Source organism: Zeugodacus cucurbitae, chromosome 2 (genome assembly GCF_028554725.1).
Source record: "Zeugodacus cucurbitae isolate PBARC_wt_2022May chromosome 2, idZeuCucr1.2, whole genome shotgun sequence".
In the NCBI taxonomy this organism is placed as follows: domain Eukaryota; kingdom Metazoa; phylum Arthropoda; class Insecta; order Diptera; family Tephritidae; genus Zeugodacus; species Zeugodacus cucurbitae.
This window is the reverse complement of record NC_071667.1, coordinates 13,620,727-13,637,900: the sequence shown is the minus strand read 5'-3', so window position 1 is coordinate 13,637,900 and position 17,174 is coordinate 13,620,727. Positions and strand designations below refer to the sequence as shown.

Below are 17,174 nucleotides of genomic sequence, written 5' to 3'. Positions count from 1 at the left end.
AATATGTAATTGTAATCACATTTTACATATTTATACACCTTTTGTTCATTTTGGTTTCACCATGCAAAAGAAAAATTTCTTCAAGCAATCAATCACCTGATACCAAAGTTGTGTGAGAGCATTCGCTAACTGTGAATAATAAAGCACAACATTTTCTTAGGTGCTCAATTTCTTGCGAAATTATACTACAAAAATCTGGTAACATTGTATGTAGTCATTTATTTTCCACAAGCATATAATTACCGTATCCCAATTGGCTACAAATAAATAATCACCAAGGGTCAATAGCTCGGAGCTGCAATAATTGCTTTCACTGGACCACTTTAATGCACTTACAGAGATAATTACAAGCATGCGCTTAGAGTTCACACAGCAACGATCGACAAATAGCATAGCAGTGTTTCATATCTGCACACATACAGGGTGGTACGTAAATTGATTTGCTTTTGGAATTTAAGACATGAACAAGCTTGGTGTTACGAAGTATAGTATTAAACCAAACCTAATGGTCAAGGGTTCGTTGGGAACCTAATAATTGACAACCAGTAAAATGTGTGATTCGTGCTCCATTTATCTAATGATGGCCAATGGTTAGCATATACCGTTACTCCATTTCTTTGATAATAATGCCGTTTTCTACTCGCAAGAGTTTGAAGATTCGCCATTTTTCTCGGTCTAAGGTCGAGTACAAGAGTGTACAGCTCCTGGCGTATGCCGATGATATTAATATCATCGGAAGCAACAACCGCGCCGTTTGTTCTGCGTTTTCCAGACTAGATAAAGAAGCGAAGCGTATGGGTCTGGTGGTGAATGAGGACAAGACGAAATATCTCCTGTCATCAAACAAACAGTCAGCGCACTCGCGTCTTGGCTCCCACGTCACTGTTGACAGTCATAACTTTGAAGTTGTAGATAATTTCGTTTATCTGGGTACCAGCATTAACAACACCAACAATGTCAGCCTTGAAATCCAACGCAGAATCACTCTTGCCAACAGGTGCTACATTGGACTGAGTAGGCAATTGAAAAGTCCTCTCTCGACGAACCAAAATCAAACTCTATAAGTCGCTCATTATTCCCGTCCTGATGTATGGCGCTGAAGCGTGGACGATGACAATATCCGATGAGACGACTCTTGGGGTTTTCGAGAGAAAGGTTTCGCGCAAGATTTATGGTCCTCTAAACATTGGCAACGGCGAATACCGCAGACGATGGAACGATGAGCTGTACGATTTATACGACGACATTGACATAGTTCAGCGAATAAAAAGACAGCGGCTACGCTGGCTAGGTCATGTTGTACGGATGGAAGAAAACACTCCAGCTCTGAAAGTATTCGATGCAGTACCCGCTGGAGGAAGCCGCGGAAGAGGACGACCTCCACTCCGGTGGAAAGACCAAGTGCAAAGTGACCTGGCTTCACTTGGTGTTTCCAGTTGGCGCCAAAAAGCAAAAAGGAGGAATGAGTGGCGCACTCTGGTGGATTCGGCTATAATCGCTTAAAGCGGTTCCTACGCCAAATATATATATATATAAGGTCGAGATTACTGAACCTAAGCGCATTTCTCAATGTTATTGTTATAACAACAAACCCTTACATCATGAAAAAGCACCTTGATAGATCACCCATTAAATATCTGCTTGCAGCAATTAGCTTTTAGAAGGGAGTTGAATAGTTTGCTCATCATTTTTAAAGAAACATCATATTTTCCAAAGAAATAATTAGTTGAAGACCATGAGCTTTTTTTCAATGCCAGTCTCCATATACCCGTTCTACGTTAACGTACTATATCACACCATATGAGTTATGCGCTTTTCGGGACCCAGATAATTATTTACTGACCAACACACACATACTTTCACCGTCGAGTTGTCATTTCATAAAATTTACGAGTACACACTTAAGTGCTAACTAAGCTACTTCTGTGTGGCATAAGTGTACAAGTATCCGCTATACATATGTATACACGTGCGCGTTAAAGCTCGTAAATATTGCAAAAATAGCTATAAACATATACATACATATGCATTTACATATCCGCAGGCGAAATTACATTACTTTTGTGTGTGATATTCTTATGAGTACATATATAACATATAACATTTTTTTTTGCGCGGGTGCTTTGTTATGGGTTTCGTTAAATATTTCTTGCAAAATTTCATTAATCTTGCTCGCCAAATCTGGAGCAACAAACGCAGACTTGTTGCTTATCAAATCGGCTCTTGTAAATAGCCACTCGATTAATCTCGTGTGCACATACAGACTGTCATATATTGCGACCTTAAGCTAATCTCATTTTGACCAAATAATTCTTACTAATAACGTTAAATATTTGTTTACGGTGAACGTAACTTTTACCTAACTAACTTACTTCGGAAAACACTTGTATAGCCTCTTCGCACAGCCACATTAATTAATCTTCCCTTCGCACTGTCGCCTATTCGATAATCGATCATCTGTTATACATATTTGTTTTTGCTTTTCTTAAGAAGTAAGTTTCAACACCTGATTACTGTTTTCTCCATAACCACATTATTTCCAACAGCGACATCTGCCATCATGTAGTATTACTAATATATACGTTCTTTGTCGCAGAGTTGCATTTCATTATCAACTCGATTAAAAAGTAAAGTAAAAAATTTGATTTTTATTTTGTAAGGTAAATCGATCTAAGTCAGCGCGTTAATCGAGAACGGCCGTTTAATTGATCAATTAGCTCCTGTGTGAAAAGGCAATTAGGGAGATTTTTGAAAGGAAGGTCCTTGAATATTGCAGACTACAGATTCGTTTCGTTAGAGCACTTTGATACATTTGTACTCTCGCAACCTGTTGCACAGGGTATTATAGTTTTGTTCACATAACGGTTGTTTGTGTCACCAAGAAATATAAGAGTTAGATATGGGGTTATATACATATATATAAATGATCAGGATGACGAGTGGATTTGAAATCCGGATGTCTGTCCGTCCGTCTGTCCGTCATAAAGTTATGAAAATTAAATTTAGAACATAGGATCCCATTAGGGAGGGGCACATTTGGATGTAATATTTTGAAAAGTGGGCGTGACCCCGCCCCCAAATAGGTTTTTTGTATATAACTCGCAAACCAATAAAGCTATGTAAACCAAACTTTCTTATTTTAGCCATTTCCTTATACAGTCCAAAAATGAAAGAAATCGGATAATAACCACGCCCACCTCCCATACAAAGGTTAGGTTGAAATTTACTAAAAGTGAGTTAACTCACTAACGAAAAACGTCAGAAACACCAAATTTTACATAAGAAATGGCAGAAGAAAGCTGCACTGAGATTTTTTTACAAAGTGGAAAATGGGCGTGGCGTCGCCCACTTATGGGTCAAAAACTATATCTCAAGAACTATTCGACCGATTTCAATGAAATTCGGTATATAACACTTTCTTGACACCCTGATGACACGGGTGGAATATGGGAGAAATCGGTTCACAACTACGTCTACTGCCCATATAACTCAATTTTGAATTCTTTTGATTCGTTCACTTTATAATACATATATACATTAGGAACAAATGAAGATAGCGGAATAAAACTTTACACAAATACTATATTTGAGCTGTGACATCACTTGTGGAAAAATTGTCAAAATCGGACCATGACTTTTCAAGGCCCCTGATATCGATCATGATGAACTCAGAGCCTAAGGGTAATTTTTCACCGAAAATGTAGGTAAATCCCTCAGATATTTTAATGTAATTCATTCCCTCTGAATTTTTTTTTTATAACAGTTTCTCTCTGTACCTGAAATAGTAAAAATCGGGTCATAACTTCCCCCAGATCCCATATACCTAATTATAAGTAATATTAAATTAAGGGAGCGTATAGTCTTCGATACATTGTATCTTGGTGGTGAAAACGAGTGAAATCGGTTTAGGAATTACCTCAGTCCCCATATACTATTTATGATGATTTTAATTATTCTATTGAACTTTATACCAAATATATGGGTCGAATTGTGTTATCTTTATAAAACTACGTCAATAAATTGCGAGAATATAAAATGTTCGGTTACAACCGAACTTAGCCCTTCCTTACTTGTTATAGTTTAATTTTATCGTAAACCAATTTTTAACTTGCATTGTAATGCTCCAAAACATAAGCAAACTAGGGTTTCACCTTTGTCTTAGCCTTAATTTTCCAAATTTTGTGATAAAATGCTCAGAACCCAAATGAATTCCATACCTTTATTTCTTGTTTAAATAATCCATCGAAATTGACTGCTGCATTGTTACGGTATTTAAGCAACATTTACAAACATATAAGATTCATGTTCTACGCATATGTATATGAATTATATATGTAAAGACTCTAAACCACTGGCAAAAGTATCGGAATCGCAATGCTTGACACAGAGCATCAAACGTGTAGAAGAAAAGGTTGTAGGAATTTAACAACCTGATTTCATTTGTACAATGAAATGTTTATACGCAAAACATATGTTGCCATGTACACCACACACACAGAAAAACACACTCTCAAACCAATTTGGCAAATGCAACTCAGCTATTACACTCTCACATAGCGCACAGAGTTTTAGTAGTAGCCATGCAAAGGCAAATATGTTTGTTTTATTCGCCCTTTCAGCTGTTACGCGTACAATCTAACCTTTTACGGCGAAATATTTTTAGCCTTTTAATGTATTCGCCAACAACGCCTACAACAACAACATGTAAAGTAACATATGCGCTTCAGAAATCCGATACCCCTTTTTCGCACTAAGCAAAAGTGATACATTAATCCTTTTCGGAATGCGTTTACCCGATTTTTTTACATAGGCATCTTAATTCAAAAGCACACACATACACGTATGCACCTACGACCGACTGTGTGATGTAACCGTTACCAAAGTTTATGATGTAGATTAATTGCTGACGTTCAACTTGATGGCTGGTGCTTCGATAGCGTATGACCTTTTCACCTCACGCAAAATCTGCTATTTTATAGTTGTACTCTTCAGAGTAGTGGTCGAGTGAGAAGCAAAAGTTAGAACGATTTGGATTTGTTGCAATTTAATATCTGTCTTAAAGTCTTTCTAGATTTCATAAAACTTCCATTCTTCTATTTAAAGTTGAAAGCTTGAAAGCTATTTATGACTAATTCTAATCTAATTCACAACATTTTGTTCAAGGAAGACAGAAAATGAGTAACACTATCCAGAAAGGATCAAAACTACTACAGCGATATCTTTCAAGAATGAAAAAAGCTCACATAAGAAAAACTTTTTTGAATTGAAAAGAATTTCATAGACTTTATGCAATCGAAGTTTCGGTTCGGTTTGAGGTTCTTTAGAGTTCTAGTCGATAGGAAATCAGGACAATATGTGTTTAAGAAAAGACGTAGCGTCAATAGATCGTCTTTTCCTTAAGCTGTCCTTAAATTAAGGGGACCACCCCATATTCTCGGTTTCAAAGAATCGATTTTTTTAAATTTAATTCGACCTGTAACTATTCAAGAATGTTCCTTTAAAATTTCAAGTGAAAATTCTAAAAACTCATTATGATATAGCCGATTTACGGTGGAAGCGTGAGGCGACGGCGAAAGAGCCTCAAAACTTTAAACGCGTTTTTCTCGAAACAGTGTTATTACGACTGGTGAATGAGCTTACTCAAAACCTATTAATCCAATCCTTTCCAAATTTTAATAGGTTATTCTATACATGTATGGCTATGGTATGAACTAGGATAAATAAAATCGGTGAAGATCTTCTTTACTTTTCAACTTGATTTGTGGATGAAAAAATACAATTTTCAAAAAAAAAATTCAAAGGTCCGCCATTTTGTTTTGTGCGAAAATAATAATCCTAGTTAAACTCAAAAAACCTCAATTTAGCTTAACATTACTTTGCAACTTTACAACAAAGCAAAGTGGCTAAAAAAATATTCGACAAAAAAAAATATCATTGGATTTGCCTTCCTTCATTTGCAACGGTAGTTCAGTGTGCTACACAGTCACCAAACTAAAGCAAAACCAGCTGGCACACAATTTTACTTTTCAACTCAACCGACGAGATAAATAATCCCATTGAATTTTCAATTAACTCGACTATACTGGTTTGAGGCGTATTTGGCGTCATTCCCTTTGCCATGCTGTTACTTTCCCCAGAATTTTGTTCTATTTCTATGTTTCTATGCTCGCTTTAGCATAACCTTGAACTTTTTGACCCAGACAGGGGTGTTCTTCAGCTGTGGCCATTAATTATTTCATTGACAATAGCAACTACAACCTATTGACCTCATTTTGACTGAGCACATTTGCTGCTCACGCTTCTAATACCTAACGCTCCCCCATGCGTTTGCGCTCATTTACTTCCGCACTATGAATTGCAAATGTCTCTGCTCACTTAACTTGTTTTTGTTCTTTAATAATAAAAAAGCTAAATATTTAACACAATATTTCCCTTTATTTTATTGTTTGCTTTCAAGGTTACTGGCCACTGGGCTTCGTTTGGTGTAATATTTATGTGACATGCGATGTGCTGGCCTGCTCCTCGAGTATTCTGCATATGTGTTTCATCAGTCTGGGACGATATTTGGGCATACGAAATCCGTTGGGAACGCGGCATCGTTCGACTAAGCGTTTGGCTGGCATAAAGATCGCCATTGTGTGGGTTATGGCAATGATAGTATCCAGCTCGATAACAGTTTTGGGTAAGCATTGGAAAGCATGTGGTTGCAACTTATTTCAAGTTTCGTTCAATTTTTCATTAAATACCATTTCTCTTATTATTCCATTCCTTTAGGCCTCGTCAACAAGCATAATATCATGCCGGCTCCTAATATTTGCGTCATAAATAATCGCGCTTTCTTCGTATTCGGCTCGCTTGTGGCGTTCTACATTCCTATGCTAATAATGCTAACATCATATGCTCTGACTATACCGCTGCTCCGGAAGAAAGCTCGCTTTGCAGTTGAGCATCCAGAAAGTGAACTCTTTCGACGGTAAGTACAACTCTATACGTCTTTAAAAGGATAAATTAGCTCTTCTTAAAGACGCTTGTCTTAAGTTCACTTCTTTTGGTTCTTTAAATCTTCAGACGTCTAATCATATCCTGAAATATTCCTACAATTTCAAATATATTTTAGAAACGCTTAAATTGAGAAATAAATCTGCAATATTAATGCAAGTTAATATTTTCATTATCAAATTTCTGTCATAATAGTTGTTGGCAGCTCGTCATTGTAAATATAATAAATATTTCCACAGAGTTTCTGCTTCAAAATTAATAATAGTTGTAGAATGCACCCGTAAAGATTATGCATTTTCACGAAACGTTCTTATACTTCTTCTTTCTCCAGATTGGGTGGCCGTTTCACTATACGACCACAGCATAACCAACAGCAACTGCAACTGCCCAACAGCAGCAGCTTTCGTCGTAGCAACAACAGTCATACCAGCTACAGCAAATATTGTGGCGGCGATAGCAATCGCAATTTCAGCACCAGCAATGAGGGAGACATTACAGCCACCGGCAATGTTGATTTTGACAAGCCACAAACACATGGTTTGAGACACGCCAACAATGCGAACTATTCAACGGTTGGTGTTGGTGTTGGCGCTGGAAATAACTTTGGCGGCAGTACGCTCTTCAAGTGCCGCACAAGCTTGGGACGCAGCACCATACGTCACACGTCAACGACTTCGGTGCGCAATAAGTCGCCAACACGCGATATTAGTGGCATGGATCGGCTGACACAATCACAATCGGCACAGCAGAGCAGCTACTGGCGTGCGCACGGCAATCCGAACATCATGGACAGGTAAGTACAGGCAAATGGCGATTTGCAGGGCCGATCAAAACCAATATTACTGCACAAAGGAACTTAGTTAAAGGCGTAAAAATGGTGGCATAAAATCACTTTTGTTTTAGCGTAGTTGGGTTTAAAATCAACAAATAGATAATGATGTCAGTCAGTACTTTGATGAGTCTTTACTAAGTGTTGTCATCTACATACTATGCACAAAAAATAAGGTGACATTGTATTTATTTTGAAAATTCTTTATTTATTCTTCCAAATCAATTTCATCCCCTTCAAAGTAATCCCCACTCGATGCAATGCACTTATGCCAACGGAAACACTGGTTGTAGTCACTTTCCGGGATGGCATTCAGTTCCGTCTTCGCTGCGGCTTGAATCTCCTCTATCGTATAAAAACGGTGTCTCCGGAGTGGTCTTTTGAGCTTGGTGAACAGCCAGAAGGCGCCCGGCGCCAGATCAGGTGAATACGGTGGTTGCGGAACGATATGGGTTGAGTTTTTGGCGAATTTTTTTTCCAAAAAATTCAATGTTTTCGGTAAAAGTCGAGATTTGACGCGCTTGAAGCCCAAAACATCCTTCAAAATGGTATTGGCTGAGCCTATCGTTATGCCAACTTCATCAGCAAGGTCTCTAATTGTTAATCGGGTTTTCAACACCAAATCTTTGATTTGTTGAACGTGAGCTTCGTCGGTTGAGGTTGATGGTCGCCCTGGACGCTCTTCGTCTTCGACACGTTCACGGCCGGCTTGGAACTCACTATACCACTTGTAAACATTTTTTTTTTTTTTTGACATAGCCTCATCACCAAAGACTTTCTGCACCATCCTCCACGTATCCGCAGCAGATAATTGATTCCGTAAACAAAATTTAATGCAAATTCTTTGCTCAACAAATTTCGACATCGCAAAAAAACGAAAAACTCACTTTTAGCAGCTCACAAAACGACACGTATCTCAAACTCTAATGAATATTTTGACAAGAAATTTGACATACATAAATGTGACTGACAGTACTACCAACCTAAAAAACAAATAATTCTCCAAATCCTTCGACGCGAGCAGTTTAAATTCAAATGTCACCTTATTTTTTGGGCACAGGTATGTGTATATTGTCAATGTGTTGTTGATTTCTATTAATAAGACAAAATCAGCTCATCGTGCGGTTACGTCTTAAGGTTAGATTGCCTTGCCTGCAAGCACGACCCTGAGCCTTTTTAAATGAATCCAAACTTTCGTCGGCTTTCGCAGCGTTTTTATGTTTTCTTCCTTAGAGCGGAACGGCCTTTTCTTCGGCTATCATGTGGATTTCATTCGATAACATTCCGGGAATTTCATCTTGATCTTGTCTCAGAACATTTTCGATTTTTTTTCTTAATAATGCACTTCTTGAAGAAGATTTGTTGTTCTTGAACGTAATTTTACACCAGATTTTATTTGCATTTAATTTCATAATTTAAAAGGAGCTAAAGAATCCTTTTCTTGTTAGAAATGTACATACTGGAAGGTAACAAGAGGTCCACTCAAAGTCAAATATTTTCTTTTATATATATACAGTGGAACTTCTCTAACTCGAATCCCTAATATCCACAAAAAAACTTCGAGTTAGAGAGACTTCAAGTTATAGAATTTTCTTTAAAACATAAAATTTTTCAAAAAGCTGAAAAATATAAATTTATACATAGTCTTATTTATTTACTTCGCATAAAGTTTTATGTACATACATTAAAACATATATTCTGTAATTTTATTTGTTGTAGTTTGCTATTGTTTGGCTCTTGACGTCTGTATCCCATGCCTTTGTTACATGATTTATGCAATCCATAAGTGTAATATCAGATTTTTTGTTCGCCTCCATACGGTATAGAATGACTCCTTTAAAAATCTACCTCGATAGTAAAATAAAAAATTTTGTATTATGTAGTGGTCGATAAGTTCGATTTATGGAAGGAAATTTGTATTAAATTTCACTTCTATTGCCATTTCAAGAGTTCGAGTTATGGAGAACTTCAAGTTATAAAAGTTCGACTTATGGAAGTTCCACTGTATATATTTTTGATGTAGCCTGTCCAAAAAAATTAAAAAACCAACTGACCATTTAATATTTTAGTTGAAAGAGTTTGAGACTTAGATAAATCGTCCATGAGCAAGTTTGAAATCCAGCAGAAATTGGACTGCAAAAAGTTCTAATATCAAACATGATTTTGACTAGATGAGTAGATCTTTTAAGCCTGCTTTAGAAGCTTCAAAAACTTGATTTTTCCGAGGATTTTTTTGGGAAGGAAAGAAATATTCTATTGAAACGAAACTTCCAGGTTTTATCATTATATATTTCAACAGTCTTCTCAAATTTTTTTTTTAAATATATGTCGTATGCCTGGTACAAGCATTTAGCCGGCGCGCCTCAAGTGTGCATGTGTTATGCGGCGGGAAAAATGCAGGTCGCAATTTCCAACTGAAAAAAAAAACAAAAAAATTTTAAATTTTTAATATTATAGCTTCTAGTTAAACCAAGAAAATCAAACAAAATGTGAGAAATTCACAAACTTTTCGTAAATAAAAAAAAAATATTTTTTTTGTTTTAAATTTACTTTAGATTGTTAAAAAACTGGGCTAATAATAACTTTCTTAAAGTTTTTAGGTCCAACTAGAAGAGAATTTAATCCCGAATACAATAAATTTTGTCTCGTTTGGATAGGACGTTTAATTTTTTCCCTATCTTTCCCGCCAATTAGGAAAAATCGGGCCTTGAAAACCTATGGTCCGAATTCGGCGATTTTTAGAATGGGGCTGCCACACTATAAACGTAGTATTTGTGAAAAGTTCTGCATCGATATCTTCACTAGTGCTTACTTTATATATTGTAAAGTAAACGATTCAGATTGTCTTCAAAGTTCTGGTATAAAGGAAGTAAGCGTGGTTGTAAAGCGATTTGGCCTATTTTCCCAACATATTATTGGGATGTAAGGAAACTATTACAAACCAAGTTTCAATGAAATCGGTCGAGTAGTTCCTGAGATATGGTTTTTGACCCATAAGTGGCCGATGCCACGCCCATTTTCCATTTTGTAAAAAAATCTGAGTGCAGCTTCCATCTGCCATTGCTTATGTGAAATTGAGTGTTTCTGGCGTTTTTCGCTAGTGAGTTAACCCATTTTTAGTAGTTTTTAACATAACATTTGTATGGGAGGTGGTGTGGTTACAATCCGATTTCCTCCATTTTTGGGATGTATAAGGTAGTACCTAAAATAAACGACTCTAGAAAGTTTCCTTGATACAGCTTAAGTAGTTTGCGAGATATGTACGAAAAACTTAGTATGGGGCGGGGCCACGCCCACTTCCTCAAAAAAATTACATCCACATATGCCCCTTCATAGTGTGATCCTTCATACCAAATTTTATTTCCATAGCTTTATTTATAGCTGAGTTATAGCACTTTAAGTGTTTTTTTACACTTTCTATATGGAGATGTATTTATATACATATGTACATACGAGTATAGTATATATAAATATAATGTATATATATATACGATTGTGTTCTCTCAATTCTAATAAAAATAAAGTTATTACTTAAAAAATACTTACAGTGCAATTTAGTTGAAATATGGCAAGTGCGGACAACACACTTTCTTTATTACCTTTAAATAGGCAATAATTTTTTTCTTGAAGCAATGGACTTGCCATGAAATGCTCATACCTACATGCATTTACAAACAAATATAAAAATATATACATATGTATGTAGGTACAAATGCATAACTGTGCTGCAAAACCACCACAGCGTTGCGCCGACAAACGGCTGTTCCCGTGAAGCGTATAAATAAACGCCAAAGCAGCTGCGAGTACTTACACAACAATGCAACAAAAGCAACAGCAACAGTTATAAAACGCTTGTAAAAGAGGCACATGGAAGCACATGTACATAGCTATATAACAGCAAGCAGTTGCATGCAAACACCATTTTTTATTGTAATTGTATGCTTTGGCTTGTTACAATTTTCCAGCTAAATCGCTTTACAAAGGAGTTAAATCCCATATGTGTGTGTGTCCGAGTGTTTGTGGCGACCTAACTGTGCATTTAGAGGATTTCCATATACATGTTTACACATCAGCGTCTGTTTTGGTATATAGTAAAAACTGCTTGAACTTTAGTCTTGAAAAAAAAAGTAATTGACTCAATGGTGTTTTCAAATCGTTATGTATCCTTTCCAGATTTACTCTGAACCACCTTGGTTTTCCACCTAAAATATCACTAAGCAACATGTCAGATTTAAATCTCAAGCCATTAGTTTTCAGTTTTTGCTCGCTACTTCATATGCAAAAGATTCAGTTCTGTTGAATATATCAGCTTATCGCACATACAAAGGATTCGCGGGCATCATTATAAGACCTATTGAGAAATAATTTATTTAGGTTAATCACTAAAATCTGAGAATTTTCTGGGTTTGTGTAATAAGAAAAAATAGTTTCCACATTTATTATATTTTCAGATTTATTACATTATATTAAGATATATGACCTAAATAACCCTATCGAAGTTTTTAGATTTTATCAATATAAACCGTTCGATTCACCATTCTTTACTGGCTAACTATATCACAATGTTAACGAGTTGAATGCGATGCAGTAGATCTAACTATATTTGATTATGCCAGTTTATATTCTTTATACCAGTTGTTTGTTCGATTTGTCAGCATGAAATCTTCATCCAAAAATCAACGGATATATTTGTATGTGATTGGCGTTGCAACCGTTTAGCCGGTTATAGCCGAATCGACGATAGTGCGCCACCTGTCTCTCTCCTTCGCAGTTCGGCGCCAGTTGGAGATCCCAAGTGTAACCAGGTCGCTCTCCACCTGGTCCCTCCAACGGAGTGGAGGCCTTCCCCTTCCTCGGCTTCCTCCGGCGGGTACTGCATCGAACACTTTCAGGGCTGGAGTGTTTTCGTCCATTCGGACAACATGACCTAGCCAGCGTAGCCGCTGTCTTTTTATTCGCTGAACTATGTCAATGTCGTCGTATAACTCGTACAGCTCATCGTTCCATCGTCTGCGGTATTCGCCGTTGCCAATGTTCTGAGGACCATAAATCTTGCGCAAAATTTTCCTCTCGAAAACTCCTAGTGTCGTCTCATCTGATGTTGACATCGTCCAAGCTTCTGCACCGTAAAGCAGGACGGGAATGATAAGCGACTTGTAGAGCTTGATTTTGGTTCGTCGAGAGAGGACTTTACTGTTCAATTGCCTACTCAGTCCAAAGTAGCACCTGTTGGCAAGAGTTATTCTGCGCTGGATTTCGAGGCTGACATTGTTCGTGTTGTTGATGCTGGTTCCCAGGTATACGAAATTATCTACGACCTCGAAGTTATGACTGTCAACAGTGACGTGGGAGCCAAGACGCGAATGCGCCGACTGTTTGTTTGATGACAGGAGATATTTCGTCTTGTCCTCATTCACCTCCAGACCCATTCGCTTCGCCTCCTTATCCATGCGGGAAAAAGCAGAACAAACGGCGCGGTTGTTGCTTCCGATGATATCAATATCATCGGCGTACGCCAGGAGCTGTACACTCTTGTAGAAGATTGTACCTTCTCGGTTTAGCTCTGCAGCTCTTATAATTATTTCCAGCATCAGGTTAAAGAAGTCGCACGATAGTGAGTCACCTTGTCTGAAACCTCGTTTGGTATCGAACGGCTCGGAGAGGTCCTTCCCAATCATGACGGAGCTTTTGGTGTTGCTCAACGTCAATTTACACAGCCGTATTAGTTTTGCGGGGATACCAAATTCAGACATCGCGGCGTAAAGGCAACTCCTTTTCGTGCTGTCGAAAGCAGCTTTAAAATCGACAAAAAGGTGGTGTGTGTCGATCCTCTTTTCTCGGGTCTTTTCCAAGATTTGGCGCATGGTGAATATCTGGTCAGTTGTCGATTTTCCAGGTCTAAAGCCACACTGATAAGGTCCAATCAGTTTGTTGACGGTGGGCTTTAGTCTTTCAGACAATACGCTCGATAGAACCTTGTATGCGATATTTAGGAGGCTGATCCCACGGTAATTGGCGCAGATTGTGGGATCTCCCTTTTTATGGATTGGGCAGAGCACACTGAGATTCCAATCGTCAGGCATGCTTTCTTCCGACCATATTCTGCAAAGAAGCTGATGCATGCACCTTATCAGTTCTTCGCCGCCGTATTTGAATAGTTCTGCCGGTAATCTATCGGCCCCCGCTGCTTTGTTGTTCTTCAAGCGGGTAATTGCTATTCGAATTTCTTCATGGTCGGGTAATGGAACATCTGTTCCATCGTCATCGATTGGGGGATCGGGTTCGCCATCTCCTGGTGTTGTACTCTCACTGCCATTCAGCAGGTCGGAGAAGTGTTCCCTCCATAATCCCAGTATGCCCTGGACATCGGTTACCAGATTACCACCTTGGTCTCTACATGAGGATGCTCCGGTCTTGAAACCTTCGTTAAGTCGCTTCATTTTTTCATAAAATTTTCGAGCATTCCCTCTGTCTGCCAGCTTCTCAAGCTCTTCGTACTCACGCATTTCGGCCTCTTTCTTTTTTGTCTGCAAATGCGTCTCGCTTCCCTCTTCAGCTCTCGGTATCTATCCCAACCCGCACGTGTTGTGGTCGTTTGCAATGTTGCGAGGTAGGCAGTCTGTTTTCTCTCCGCTGCGAGACGGCACTCCTCATCGTACCAGCTTGTTTTTTGTCGTTGCCGAAAACCAATTGTTTCGGCTGCAGCGGTACGCAGTGAGTTTGAGATGCCGTTCCACAGTTCCCTTATACCGAGATGCTGATGAGTGCTCTCAGAGAGCAGGAGTGCAAGTCGAGTAGAGTATTTCGTGGCTGTCTGTTGCGATTGCAGCTTTTCGACGTCGAACCTTCCTTGTGTTTGTTGACGGGCATTCTTTGCTGCACAGAGGCGGGTGCGTATCTTCGCTGCGACCAGATAATGGTCCGAGTCTATATTTGGTCCTCGGAGCGTACGCACGTCTAAAACACAGGAGACATGTCTTCCGTCTATCACAACGTGATCGATTTGGTTCCGCGTGTTTCGATCAGGAGACAGCCAAGTAGCTTGATGTATTTTCTTATGCTGGAATCTGGTACTACAGACGACCATATTTCGGGCCCCAGCGAAGTCGATCAGCCTCAGGCCGTTTGGCGATGTTTCGTCATGGAGGCTGAATTTTCCGACTGTTGTGCCAAAGACACCTTCTTTACCCACCCTGGCGTTAAAATCACCAAGCACGACTTTTACATCGTGGCGGGGGCAGCGCTCATAGGTGCGTTCTAGGCGCTCATAGAAAGCATCTTTGGTCACATCGTCCTTCTCTTCCGTTGGGGCGTGGGCGCAAATCAGCGATATGTTGAAGAACCTCGCTTTGATGCGGATTGTGGCTAGACGTTCATCCACCGGGGTGAATGCCAGGACTCTGCGACGGAGTCTCTCTCCCACCACAAATCCAACACCAAATTTGCGCTCCTTTATATGGCCGCTGTAGTAGATGTCACAAGGACCCACCTTCTTCCGTCCTTGTCCCGTCCATCGCACTTCTTGGATGGCGGTGATGTCAGCCTTAAGTCGTATGAGGACATCAACCAGCTGGGCAGAGGCACCTTCCCAATTAAGGGTCCGGACATTCCAGGTGCATGCCCTTAAATCCTTTTCCTTAAAACGTTTGCAGGGGTCGTCATCAAAAGGGGGGTGTCTCATCCGAGGCTTTCGTAGATTTTTCATTGGGGGGTGTTTTTATGTGGTGGGTCCCAAACCCTACGCACAACCGCATAAGCGGGCTTCGCCTTCTCACTTTAGCTCGCCTTCAAACGGATGTCTGTTGGCTACCCAGAGGATACTTGGTCTAAAACCGGAAGTCGTGAGCTGCTTGAACCATGTGGAGAAGAATCGTTTCTGGCCACTCCCAAGTGAGTGACAATCAAAAACTTTCCTCACTTGCGTGAACTTCTACACATGATCCCATCCTCCGGTCGTCATCAAAAGGGGGGTGTCTCATCCGAGGCTTTCGTAGATTTTTCATTGGGGGGTGTTTTTATGTGGTGGGTCCCAAACCCTACGCACAACCGCATAAGCGGAATCGAAGTTTTTAGATTTTATCAATATAAACCGTTCGATTCACCATTCTTTACTGGCTAACTATATCACAATGTTAACGAGTTGAATGCGATGCAGTAGATCTAACTATATTTGATTATGCCAGTTTATATTCTTTATACCAGTTGTTTGTTCGATTTGTCAGCATGAAATCTTCATCCAAAAATCAACGGATATATTTACTTCTACAAAATTTTATAACAATTTATAAGAAATATAACTTTTGGTAATGATTTATATAATGGAGTCTTAAAAAAATGGACTGCTCACAGCCGATACAATTTTTGGTATTTAAACGCATCAATACCCAAATGATCTTAATGTCACTGACCCAATTCCACCCTACCGAATTCTTTTCCGCCAAACTTTGAAATGCCACAGTGCTCTTGTAATTATTTTCAAGCATTTTCTAATATTTTGCCAACATAAATCGCCAAGTGCTTCCATCCATCCTCACCATTGCGGCGAAATATAAGGTTTGTGGCTAGCCACTCTTCAGCACTCATAACACTTTAAGTTAACTCAGCCACAATTTAATAGCTACAACAAGATATGCACATTCAGATTCAGGCAGATTCAAGTGACTGTGCCATCTGAGCGGCTGGTGGGCTGGCTGCAGCTCGGAAACTTGCGCTACCCCCATTTGGCACCAGCATTTTGCACTTCCTTTCCCAAGCGCTTTACAAGTAAACTCATATAAATTTTTGTAAACAATTCATGGCAATGCTGTACTGTGCCCCTCACGCCTTGCTTGCACTCACTACTTGTGGACTTTCTTCGAGATTCCTCTTGCTTTTAGTTCTACTTGCGTCCGCTTTGTGTTGAAACTTTCGCCTCTGCGGCAAGTGTTAACCAACAAAAAACTGCTAAAGCACTTATAATTGTTGTTTTGTTTTTCACTTTGCTCTCGAAAGTTTTGTTGTTTTTATACTCTCGCAACAAAAGTTGCTAAGCGAGTATTATAGTTTTGTTCACCTAACGGTTGTTTGTAAGTCATAAAACTAAACGAGTTAGATATAGGGTTATATATATCAAAATGATCAGGGTGACGAGACAATGACGAGCAAAAAAAAATGAATGAAATCGGTTCATAACCACGACAACTTCCCATATAACTCAATTTTGAATTCCATCTGATTCCTTCACTTTATAATGTATACATAAGGAACCAATGAAGATAGCGGAATAAAACTTTACACAAATAGTACATATCAAAAATTGTCGAAAACATACTATAACTTTTCAAGGCCACTGTTATCGAACATGTTG

At 38.9% G+C, this 17,174-nt stretch overlaps 1 protein-coding gene across 3 annotated transcripts in view; it reads left to right on the top strand.

Annotated features, from left to right (window-relative positions):
* Window positions 1–17,174, top strand: part of LOC128921834 (dopamine D2-like receptor) — an 80,758-nt gene that overhangs the window by 53,039 nt on the left and 10,545 nt on the right. For all 3 annotated transcript variants that reach the window (XM_054230347.1, XM_054230351.1, XM_054230354.1), the window contains exons 4-6: window positions 6,458–6,682; window positions 6,775–6,973; window positions 7,331–7,792. In XM_054230347.1, coding sequence (XP_054086322.1) covers window positions 6,458–6,682; window positions 6,775–6,973; window positions 7,331–7,792 — 886 coding nt within the window. The remainder of the gene's footprint in view (window positions 1–6,457; window positions 6,683–6,774; window positions 6,974–7,330; window positions 7,793–17,174) is intronic.